The 12,304-nt window shown below is 51.9% G+C and overlaps 2 protein-coding genes across 8 annotated transcripts in view; one reads left to right on the top strand and one right to left on the bottom strand.

Annotated features, from left to right (window-relative positions):
• Positions 1-468, top strand: part of MTMR10 (myotubularin related protein 10) — a 45,281-nt gene extending 44,813 nt beyond the window's left edge. The window contains exon 17 of the transcript XR_005018699.1: positions 3-468. The gene's annotated coding sequence lies outside the window, so the exon portion shown is untranslated. The remainder of the gene's footprint in view (positions 1-2) is intronic.
• An 894-nt stretch (positions 469-1,362) lies between these two features.
• Positions 1,363-12,304, bottom strand: part of FAN1 (FANCD2 and FANCI associated nuclease 1) — a 29,722-nt gene continuing 18,780 nt past the window's right edge. For 3 of the 7 annotated variants that reach the window (XM_036842636.1, XM_036842631.1, XM_036842632.1), the window contains 6 exons: positions 10,180-10,344; positions 9,573-9,720; positions 5,789-5,892; positions 5,059-5,253; positions 4,321-4,449; positions 1,363-1,607 (listed from right to left, as the gene is read on the bottom strand). In XM_036842636.1, the coding sequence (XP_036698531.1) occupies positions 1,470-1,607; positions 4,321-4,449; positions 5,059-5,253; positions 5,789-5,892; positions 9,573-9,720; positions 10,180-10,344 (879 nt within the window). In that variant the 3' untranslated portion in view covers positions 1,363-1,469. The other 4 variants (XM_036842637.1, XM_036842634.1, XM_036842633.1 and 1 more) reach the window with 3 other exon arrangements.

Below are 12,304 nucleotides of genomic sequence, written 5' to 3'. Positions count from 1 at the left end.
AGGAATCGTTGCCTTCGTTGTCAATATGAATCCCCTGCGAGAACACAAGAGCATCAAGAAGCGAGGGTGTTTTCTTCAGCTGTGCTTGTGTGTCGTCCACGCGACGCTCTGTCTGCTGTAAAGCAAGGCAGAGATCGGTAACATTTCTAACCTCAGTTCACAGCTGGCTGTTGTCATGGCCATGTGGGTTCATGGACCAGGCTCTAACTCGTCCTTCCATTTAACAAATTAAAAAGCTGGGGAGTACCATTTCCTTAAGAAGGTCTTGGAACTAGTCTCTGGGAGCGGGAGCCTGGCCCGGCATGCCTGGGCCTACCGTTCTGATAAACCCCTTCCTGCGTCCACCTTCCCCAGCCCGAGGCTCTTCCAACAGTGACGGGCAGCCCTGTTCCTGCACACCTTGGAGATACTGCAGGTGGGTTCCAGAGCCCCACAATAAAGCGAGTATCATCTATCTATCTCGATAAGGCAAGTCATGTGAATTTGCTGGCTTTCCAGTGCATATAAAAGTTATATTTCCACTATACTGTAGTCTTTTAAGTGTGCAGTAGCATTATGTCTAAAAAAAAGTGTTCTTACCTTGAAGTATTTTAAAATACTGTCCTGCTAAAATATACTAACCATCATCTGAGCCTTCAGCAAGTCATACCGTAACAAATATAATGATGATGAAGAAGTTTAAAATATGGTGAGAATTAGCCATGTGACCCATAGACCTGAAGTGAGCAAATACTGCTAGAAAAATGGTGCTGATAGACTCGCTCGACACAGGGCTGCCCCAGACCTTCGATTTATACAAACGCAGTATCTGCAAAGCACAATAAAATGAGACCTGTATGCATACAGGAAATTGCCTCTCGTCATTAGGGATGTTCCCAAGGAGAAGGACGAAAAAGGACAACTGCCTTTGATAACGAATGTCCCTCCCTTTGGTGACACAGGCCCGAGAGCAAGCACTGACAGAAATAATAAGGAAGTTAATGAGAATTTGTTTCTTAATTCCTAAAGAAATCAGAGTTTCATCTGTTTATGCCCTTCTTGGATAATCATAAAACAAGAATTTTAGCAGTCAGATGTGTAAGGGCAGTATAGAAAAACATAGATAAATTAAGGAATCTCCATTTCCAATAGACTTTTTAGAGAGAAACATTGTGTATGCTCCTTTTATAAAAGACCCAAAGCTGTGAATCATCTCCTTTTGGGGGGTTTTCCAGCTTTCCTATAAGTCAGATGCATCTAGCTCCTGAAACGGCCACCAAGGTTTTGACCTTTTTAAAAGTTCATTACCTGCTGTGTGGAATCAGTAAGTGTACTGAAGCCAATACCGAGGTTTGTGATACACAGACACTGTACAGTGATAAGTCCTTACACTGCCAGGTTTATTACGAGAACAACAAAATCAAAATTAAATAAGATGTAGTGACACTTGACGCTTCTGACGCTCTCAGATGCTCCCAGGCCCACAGCTCTCAGTTGGGGCCCCTGCTCTTGGCTCCGACCGCAGCCACGTGGCAGACCTCCACGTCCGCCCCCAGCCGGTGCAGCTCATCCAGCCAGATCATCTGCTTTTGCGAAAGACGGTCACTGGGGCCCTTCACTTCCACCAGCTGGGAGGCAGAGGGGTGATTCAGGTAAGCTACGGTAGTTTCCACTGACAACTATTTAGATGGCTTATCCTCTCTGCTGCTGTACTGACATATGTATAGCAACTAAACATACACATGTGAAATTCAGTGAGAAGGTTGCCTTTTCTGTAGAAACCAGACAGTTCACAGAGAATTAGGAAATCTATTCGTAATACAGCAGTTGAAAAATAGTTTTAAAGCACACACTGCACTGTTACTCTCCTGCTTAACACCCCTCAATCACTTTTTGTCAGGTCTGCAATTAAACCCAAACTTCTTGCCATGACCTACAAAACTGTGTGATCTGGCGCCTGCCAACCACACCAAAGGCTTCCTCTCAGTTCCCAAGACAGACAACATCTGCCCAACCAAAGGGCAGACGTTCATCACGCTTGCTGTTCCCGCCGCCTAGGACATGTCTCCCTGTTCTTCACGTGCCTGACGTCTTCTCCTTCCGTGCTCAGCTGAAATTCATCTCTAAGAAGGGTCCTTCGTATGCACTTCTTCATGGTGTTTATCACAAGATAAAACTGCTCATTACATATCAGCTCCATGAAAGCGTAACTGTGTCAGTTTTGTCCACTGCAGATCACCAAAATTCAAAACACAGCAATGAAAACTATCCAAAACGAAGTACAGAAAAGAATTTTTTAATGAAGAGAGCATTTCAGCAACCTAAGAGTAGTTTAATTAGAGTCCCCAAAGGGAAGAAGACACAGAAAAATATTTGAAGAAATAATGGCCAAAAATTTTTCAGATTTGATGGAAACTAAACCCAAAGATCCAAGAAGCTCAGTGAACCCCAAGCACAGAACCATAAAGAACACGACACTAAGAAACATCATAACTAAATTGCATAATCAGTGAAAAAATGAATCTCTTCAAAGCAGCCAGAATTTTTAAAAGCCAGAGGGGAAAGACTGATTTCTCGTTGAAAACAGTACAGGCTAGACAACAGTGGACCAATATTTTAAGGTACTGAAAAAAAACTGTCAACAGAATTCTTTGCCCAGAAAAAAATATCTTTCAAAAACAAAGACTTAAAGTCTTAAAATATCAATATATGAAACCTAAATAATTCATTACTAGCAGACCTCCATTTCAAGAAATGTTAAAGGAAGTTCTTCAGTCAAGGAGAGAATGATAGTACACGGAAATCTGGATCTATATAAAGGAATGACAAACATTAGAATTTGTATCTACATGAGTAAATATAAAGACTCAGTCAACTGTAGAAAGCAAAAATAATGTGCCACAGGGTTTATAACATGTCGAGGTATAATGTATGAACATAGCACAAAGGCTGGGAGAGGAGATACAAAAATATACTGTTGTTATGTGCATGATAAATGAAGATCCCATGTGCCACGGAGCAACTAAGCCCGTGCGCCACAACTACTGAGCCTGCGCTCTAGAGCGTGCGAGCCACAACTACTGAGCCCAAGTGCTGCAACTACTGAGCCCGAGTGCTGCAACTACTGAGCCCGAGTGCTGCAACTACTGAAGCCCTCACACCTACAGCCCATGCTCCACAACAAGAGAAGCCACCGCAATAAGAAGCCTGCACACTGCAACAAAGAGTAGCCCCCACTTGCCACAACTAGAGAAAGCCCACACGCAGCAACGAAGACCCAATGCAGCCAAAAATAAATAAGTTTATAAGTGCGTCCTTTTAAAAAAAACAAAAATAGATGACAGGTTTAAAGCCAAACATGAATAACATTCAATGTAAATGTTCCAAATACCCAATTAAAAGGCAGAGGTTGTCAAATTAGATGAAAAAGTAAGACCCAGATAAATGCTGCCTACAAGAATATATAAGAAACTCAAATATAAAGAAAAAATATGTTAAATGTAAGAGAATAGAAGAAGTATCACATTAACACTAACCAAAAGAAAGCTGGAGTGGCTATATATCAGTTCAACTTCAGAGCAAAGAACCCAGGAATAAAGGAAGGTCATTTCATAATGATCAAGAGTTCAATTCATCAAGAAGACATGACAATCCTAAGTTTATACATCGAATAATATATGAAGCAAACATTGATATAACTGCAAGGGAGAAAGACCCAAATCCACAATTAGTCAGAGACATCATATGACACTGGAAGCATGATTCATTAAAGAACAGATTAGGTTGTGACTTTGTCAAAAAGGACTTGTACCAGAGTTTTTTTTTCATCTCAAAACTCAATAATAAGGAAGACACCAGCCTGTGATGGGCAGCAGGGTGAGGCAAGGGAGGCATCCAGCCTACAACACGTGAGGAAGTGCTCACTCCTGGAACTTAGAAAACAGCTCCCAACCATCCTGGCCTCCTGGCGCTCACACCTGCAAAACCTCCACCCTTGAGTGTGGACTTGCTGCTAACAGTGGACATAGCAAAAGCAATGGAACTTCACTGCCAAGATCAGCTGCTAAGAGACTGACTTCTGTCTTGCTCACACCCTGGCCCTTCTCACTCACCTGCTCGGATGAAATACGCTGCCATCGGGGGAGCTGCCTGCAGAGAGGCCCACATGCCAGCACCAAGGGCACCTCCGCCAACAGCCACCGAACAACCCCAGCCCTCAGTCCAGCAGCTCTCGAGGGATTCGGCCTTATCAACCACCATGCTAGAAATGCCTAGATTGTGGCCTTTGATTAAGTTGATCATAAAGTTACCAACATGACTTTCCATTCTGGCTCAACTGACCTTAACGTGGTGACTTTGGGAGCTCCACACCACCAGGTCAGGGAGGCCCCCTCGGCAGTGTCGGAAGTCCACAGCCAGGCGCCGGCACACACCACTGAGGATGGGGCCCCCCAGGCAGGACACAAGATCCTGGACACGAAACACAGGGACAGTCAGCCCTCCCCCAGGACAGAGACCCTGAAGCCCCCCCAGTGACTGTGAGGTGGGGCGGGGACTCCATGTGTCATTCAGCAGAGATGCGTCCAGGAACACCAAGTGCCCTTCTGCTGCTTGTGCTGGGGCTCCAGAGCCAGGGGCTAGAATGCCCTCAGCAAGCTCTGGGGACCACTTCTCCTTGGGTCAGTTACCAAGCTTCTGCCCGGTCGGGAACATCCGGGGAGCAGCTAAGGAAGAGGGAATTTGGGGTAAGCACTCAGGAATGTGACAGTGATGACCCTCAGAGGCCCGCAGTCACAGGACAGGGATGGTGTCCGCCCTCCAGGGGCCACAGGCCAGGCCAAGGGAAGCTGCCAACCAAATGGGCAGAAGGTGTAACTGAGGCTTGTTCATGCTTGTGATTGTTCCCTTCAGTAACACAGGCCTGTGGGCTGGGGTACGACACACACACACACACACGTACATGTGTGCGTGCATATATACCCACACACATACACATGCATGTAGGCATACGTGTGTGTGTTTTGTTACAGTTGCCAAAAGGACACCCCACATCAAGGAATCCTGCCTGCAGACCGTCACCTGGGCTTGCTGAAGAGAAGCGAAGCGATCCCAGCTGACCAGGGAGGCCACCCTGCCTTCCTGGGCCTGCCACGCGGCTGCCACCCAGGCCCGCAGGCTCTCCGCGGGGGCACCGTGAATCTGCCGCAGCCGGGCCTCGATGGCGGGTGCTCTGCTGGCGAAGAAGCTGTCGGTGCAGAGGTCCAGCGGGGCCGCCTGTGTGCAGGGAAAGTAAGCTCACGCTGTGCCTGGGGAGGCCGGAGTCATGAGAAGAGTCAAGATCAAATTTGGAAACCGGCCAATCTGATGAAGTCGACGCGTTCTTTTTCTCAAAAGATATGTAAAAATTACCTAAGTAATCTGATATAAAAGCAACTTATTACGCTGGGTTTTTTAGAGTAATAATTTGCAAAAGGAGCTTTTAGGTTAAACTGGTGGAACTCTTAGCAGGCACATGTGACAAAGCATGTGAGAGCACCTGGGCCCACCAGGGTGAAGCTGAAGAAACTTACACTAAAAGTTTCAAACGGAATGATTCCAGTAAAGTAGGCTTAAAGTTTAAAACTTAACATACTTACATTTTAAATTGTATGAATCACATTTTAAAATTAAAAACTATTCTTATGGTGGAATTAGCACCAGGATCCAAAAGAGGGGCAGGTTTCTGATGGCTGCAGAGGCGGGGCACCCAGGCGGGAGTGACTCACGCGCGTGCAGGAGTCTCTGCTGCCTGAAAACGTGCCGTGATTACCTGGTAGGCGTTTCTGAAGGCGTCTGGTATCCCGTCCATGAAGATGACATCCCATAGGAGGAGGCCGTACAGCGTGCTGAAGGTGGACCCTTCCCCGTGGATCCCTGAGACAAAGTCACACACACACAAGAAAAATCCATTTCTTCTGTTTTTTTAAAAACCACCACCATATCCTACTGCCTACTCAATTTGAAGAAAATAGCAAATATTTTACATTCAAATGCAAATGCTGTTTTTGTTCCATTCCTAGGTCATTTTTTTACATTATATTGCTTATATACAGAAGCCTTGTTTAAAGGCAAAAAATCTTAGTAATCATGAGAAAATTCAAATGCACGTTTTGGAGCTAGAGTGGAAAAACCTAAGGAACACGTTTAAAAATAAATAAAAGCAGATTCCCTCCCCGGGCTCTGGGGGTTCCATTCGGTGGGTTCGGAGACGGGGGCATCCCCCGAGGGGCTCTGGGGCAGGGGGTCCCTCGGCCTCACTTGGAAAAGCCCTCTGGGAAGGAGTCTGAGCGCCCTGGGAGCCTGTGCCCTCTGACCCCATTTGCCTCCTCCACCCAGTACTCCTCTGCCTCCGCCTGGACACCGTGCCCAGGGTTTCTAAGACTCGGGGTTTTACAGAAAGCTTCCGTGTCAGAGACCACCTAGTCCAGACGCCCCCTTCACCCCACATCCAGACCACACGATGGGGCGGTGACCTCAGAGAGGCCAGGCCCAGCCCCAGGCCGTGTGAACGGCAGAGCAGGCTCCACAGGGCTGGGGCCTCCCGGAGCGAGCCAAGCCCCACCTGGCCCCTCGGCGCACCTGACGCCTGCGCCCCCTGAACAGGCTGCAGCATCTCTCCGGCCAGTGGGCCCCAGGCATCGCACACGAGGTCAGAGGCAGCACAGGTCCCTATCAAGGCCCACTGGAGGCAGCCCTGGCCCTCCTCCCCGTCCAGGCTGCGCTGTGCGCCCCCTCAGCTGGCCCCTGCCCCGCAGGCCGTCCTCCGCTATCTGCTCGGGCCGCCAGCTGAAGCCTCGCCCTGGAGCCCTGCACGCCTGCCGGGCCGGAGGGAGGCAAGCCTGGCCCTCCGCCCTGGACAGCAGCATCCCTGAACCCTGAGCCGTCGGCGTGCGCTGGTGCTGTTAAGTCCACTCATTTGGGGAGATCCTTCTGAGGAACTCTGAAAGAAACTTCCCCAGAGGGTCTGAGGTCGCCCTCACACCAAACCTTCTCCAGAGGAAAGGCCCACAGCAGGGTTCTGCTCAGGTTCACTGCATCAATTTTAATAAAGGAAAAAAATATTTTATAAAAAAATTGATATTCCAGAATCGGAACTGTCCGTCTGTCTTTCAAGCTCACGGCTAAACTGAAAGCGTTCGCTGCGTGCGGCTCACAGCCGGCAGCCGCCTGCCCAGGGCCTGCTGCTCCTCCCCTGACGCCGGGTCACAGGGCTCCCGCCACCGCCGTGGGGACCGATCCTGCGTCCTGTTCTTTTATTCCTGACCCTCCGGGCCTCCCGCCTCTCTGTCCTCACTGGCGTGTGCACTTCACCCTCAGCAGCATCACCTTCCCGGTAAGTGATACAGACGTCACACAGGTTCATCTTAACCATCACCTGGGACACGCAGCAGAGAGAGGCCCGTGTGTCACGAGGTCCCCTCCTGCGGGTCGTTTTGTGTCCTCACTCATCTGAACGATCCCATCACACGCCAGTGAAATGATGTCCTGATTTTCACATACGTGAAGATACCTGAGTGTTCTTCAACCTAGTGACCCTTCAGCACAGACAGGGGGGGTCTGGCCTGGACATGCGGACCAAACCCGTGGGCCCCCTGGGAGTGACCACAGGAGCCAAGGTCTGGGGTCTGCTTCCAACATTAGGGGGGACGGCGGATGGAGGAGGGCTGGGTGAAGCAGGGGGCGCGGGGAGCTCCGCACACCTCTCTGCTTTCCCATAAACATAAAGGCATGTTCCGCAGCTTCCATGACATTAATAACAAGTTATTTTTTAAAAAAGGCTAAAGCCCCCCCCACGCCCCAGTCCCTCCAAGGTAACTGCCCAGCCGTCGTCACTGCCCTGACGGGCAGCTGCAGCTTCCTCTGCGGTTCCCTCACGGTTTTTATGTTACTTTTCTATTCAGTACATTCACTAAGGACAGAGACTGACCAGTTCCTTTTACCAATTATAAGGCAAATTCTCACAGTCTTTTCTTCAGTCTGGCCTTAGACAAAGCACTGAATTTGCAGTTCCTTCTCCGAGGCCAAAATCGAAGGAAGAATGGAAGAAGGGAAGAGGGCTGACAGGGACACAGACAAGCCAAGCCACCTCCAGTGGACGGCAGGGACAAGCAGACGATCTTAACACAGCTCTGTGCTGCTCAGGAGAGCAGGCCCGCGGTGACAACCCTCAGGACCCGGCACAGGCCCCGCACGCGTGGGCAGACGGGCGCGGCCCCTCCACTGTGTCTGGACACCGGTGCCTGGGCTGCTGACAGCACACAGGCCGTCACACACGAGTCACCACACGTCTTACTCAGGTGTTCCTCAAATGGCCAGGCCCAACTCCCGAACGTGGACCCCTTGCCCTCGGCGTCTCCTGGCTGAGACCCGCATGCCGGGGACGTCCCCAGGATGGCCCGGGGGCCGGGGGCTGCTCCCAGCACTCAGAGGGGACAAAGGAGACACAGGCTTGGGAGGAAGCGAGGGACAGGATCCAGGTCCGGGCCCGTCCTGGCTGGCCTGCCGCATCCCCTCCCCGGCCAGGGACGCTTATCACCTCCCTGAGGTTCCCTGAGGTTCGCATCTGCAAGCCGCGGGGTCTCTCCCTCTGGCGCCTTCACCCCCGAGCAGCAGAGACGCCGGGTGCCCTCCTCAGCCCTCCTCCCCTCCCCTAGATGGCTGAAGGGAGTCCTCGGCTCCCAGTTTCTGGAACCAGGCAGAATTAATTCCCACTTGGGCTCTACACGGTTCAGAAAACGGCTTCCGAGTGAAACCTACAAAGTCTGAACAAAGAGGATGCCAAGCAGCCCAGAAAGAAGAGAACCAGGGGCACGTGGTCCTGGTCCCTCTGCACATCTGGCCTGAGACACAGAGAGCATCTCATCAGCGGCTCAAAGAGCAAAGTCCCACTCACCCCTGAGGGGCCGCAGACCACCTGCCCTGCAGCTGCACACGCCCATGCACACCCACACAACCACACACACACACACACACACACACACACACACAGAGCAGCCCAGTTCAGCAGGAACTAGCGGTGTTTCTCTCTCGCGAGGTCACGTCCGTCATTTCACTGTGAGGCCTCAGCTCCCAGGAGACGCAGCAGAGCGGGCGCGGCTGGAGGGGCGGGTGATCACACATGCTTCTTGGGAAGGAAGATGGGAAAACCTCCAATTCTTACTGACATTTGCTCTCCTCCCTCGCATGGGCTCGCGAGCTCATTTTACAAGGAATTTGACCCACAACTCTTCCAACCATGTCTCTGGTCCCAGGCATGACGTCCTGTCAGGGCTCGGCCCTCCACCCCCTTAACGCCACCCAGCCCCCCAGACTGCCGGTCCCTCTTGGAAGCAGCCTGGCCCCGGCTCCCCTCCTCTGACCGGCTGGCTGTCGGCAGCATCTCGTGGTCCTCTGCCCCGTCCTGTCCCCCTGCCTGACAGGAGCTCTCTGAGGGCAACCCGGCCTCCCTTGCTCCTCGCGTCCCCCCAGAAGGCGCTGCCCTCACGGGTGGGAGGTGCGGACACTGGCTGTGGGGCGGGACACCACCCACTGTGGCCACACGGCCCTGGTGTTACCCTGGTCGAAGCCACAGCGTCTGTAATGGGCCAGCGCCAGCTCCTCCACGGAGCACAGGACAGTGGCAGGGGCAGTGCCCCCGGCCTCCAGCACGAAGACAGACTTGCCCGGCCCATGCTGCGGGCAGAGCCGGCCCGTGACGGTCACCTGCAGTGGGGGGGGGGGGGGGGGGGGCGAGGGGAGGACAGCCATTAGCTCTCCTCCTGCTCCAGCCCTGCACACCCGGCTCTGCTACCCCAAGGACACACTGTCCTCCACCCCCGAAAGGCCACCCATCTTCAGCGCGGTGCCAGGCCATGTGACCCGCACCTTGGCGCCCATGAGGACGCAGCTCACTGCCCGGCCCCCTGCTCTCTGGGGCCCTGACCAGGCAGGGGGACCTGGAAAGGCTGTGAGCTGCTGACGCAGGAGTTTACAGAGTCACAGCCCCTGCCGGCCCAGCCTCCCAACGCCCGGGTGAGGACAGGGGCGAGGCCAGGTCACTGCCCACAGCAAGCCAGAGGGTCTTTGGAGTCGACAAGAAATGCGCGCTGAAAACCTCTCTAAGGCTGCGTTCAGGAAAAAAAACAAAAATACATCCCAAGTGCCCCAAGAATATTTACTTACATGTTTGACGTCATCCACGGTGATTTCTGGGAGCTGACGGAAGAGGTGCGCATACTTCTGGCAGCTGGGAGAGGCCCGCAGGCGCACGGCCCTCTGATACAGCGAGAGGCGGTGGCCTGTCCGCACGTCCGGATCCGCCAGCCCTGCTGTGATGCACTTGATGGCCTAGAAAAGAGCACAGTGCCTGTCAGGGTCCTGAAGTCCCCATGCAGCATCCCCTCGTTTCATGTGACGGGAAACCCCACTGTTAATTAATCATTCATTTTGCTAACTAGTGGTGGGCAAAGCAGCCCTTCCAGAGACAAGGACATTCCCTTAGGTCCCATGCCGAGCACAGAAGAAGCACAGACCCCGATGCAAATGTCTGGGGCACGAGCAGCCGTGCTCCTGACACTATGTCCTGGTCACACGTGTGGACACAGCCCATGTCACACGCTCAGGAGACGGAGGCGGCTGGGGAGAGGGACCTGGTCCGGGGCACACTCGGGACACCAACCAGGGTCTCGGAATGCAGAGCAGGCACCTCTAGGGCAGGAGCCTGGCCGTCTGACCACCTCCCAGTCCCAGGGAGCCTCATTTATAGGGAGAAGAATCTTAGGTTTGAAGGAGTTACGCATTTTCTAAGGTTATTCAGGGCTGGACAAATAAACAAAAATACTGAAAACTACATGGGATACCACTTCACACCCACTAGGATGACTGTACTCAGAAAAATGGACAATAAAAAGTGTTGGCGGGGATGTGGGAGAAATTGGAGCCCTCGTGCTTTGCTGGCAACAATGGAAAAATGATCCAAATACTGTGAAAAACAGTTTGGCAGTTCCTCACAAAGTCATACACGGAATTACCACGTGACCCAGCAACCTCACATCCAGGTACGCGCCCACCACAACTGAAAGCAGAGTTTCAAACAGGTATTTGTACACAGTAGTGCTATTCACAACAGCCAAAAAGTGGGAACCACCCAAGTGTCCATCTACAGATGGATGGATCAACACAACGTGGTCCGTTTACACAATGGAGTATTATTCAGCCTTGAAAGGGAAGGACATTCTGACACCTGCTACAACATGGATGAACCTTGAGGACGTTATGCTGAGGGGAATAAGCCAGGCACAAAAGGACAAAGATTACATGATTCCACTTCTGGGTATTTCATGGAAATACCCAGAACAGGCAGATTCCTAGAGAAAGAAGCAGATTAGAGGGAACAGGGAACAGGGAACCGGGAACCGGGAACTAGGAACCAGGGCAGGAGGGAACAGGAGTAACTGTTTCAAAGGAGCAGAGTTTCTGTTTGGAGGATGAAAAATTTGGGGAACAGACAGTGCTGATGTTTGAACAACACGGTTCTGAACTGCTCGGGTCCACACACGCACAGATTTCTTCCAGTAAAGACTACAGCACTGCACGGTCCACAGTGGGTTGGATCTGCAGACACAGGACCTCAGAAATGGAGGGCCAACTACAAAGTTATCCGTGGATTTCTGACTGTGCAGGGGCAGGGGGGGTCGGCGCCCCGATCCCCGAGTTGTTCAAGGATCAGCTGTATGATTAACGCCACTGAACTGTATACCTAGAGATGGTTAAACTGCAAGTTTTCTTTGTCGTATATATTTATTACAATAAAAGAATAAAAAGTAAAACAAAAGCCCTGAAAATCAGTGAAGATCAGGCCATCAGAGTCGGGTGGTCCAGAGGAATCAAGCAGAGAATGAGGCCCTGGGCTGGCTCTGTAGCCCCGTGGGAGCCGGGCTGGCCACAGGGAGGGGTGGCCTCGGGCTCAGCCTGGCCTGGCCAACTGCGGGGCACCTGCAGGCATGAGCCTCTGCTGGGCTGGCAGGTGCCCTCCCTGGAGACTGATGTAGAGAAGGAAGGAACGGTGACAAAATAACAGGGGTTATGAGCATGGCCGGGAAGATCCTTGGGAAAAGGCGAAAAGGAACCAGGGTTTTCCATCTGTCTCAAAGATAACCTCGGAGTATGAGTGAACGCTCCTATCAGCAGATCCGAGCAAGGGGAAAGTCTATCAGCTCTTTGGAACCTTTATTTCAATGAAAGAGACAGGCAGCGCGCACACACCCTCTGTCCCCACTGGGTGAGGGGCCACCAGAGGCCTCTCCTG

The sequence above is a fragment of the Balaenoptera musculus genome, chromosome 2 (assembly GCF_009873245.2).
Source record: "Balaenoptera musculus isolate JJ_BM4_2016_0621 chromosome 2, mBalMus1.pri.v3, whole genome shotgun sequence".
NCBI lineage: Eukaryota > Metazoa > Chordata > Mammalia > Artiodactyla > Balaenopteridae > Balaenoptera > Balaenoptera musculus.
This window is presented reverse-complemented; position numbering and strand designations above follow the sequence as displayed.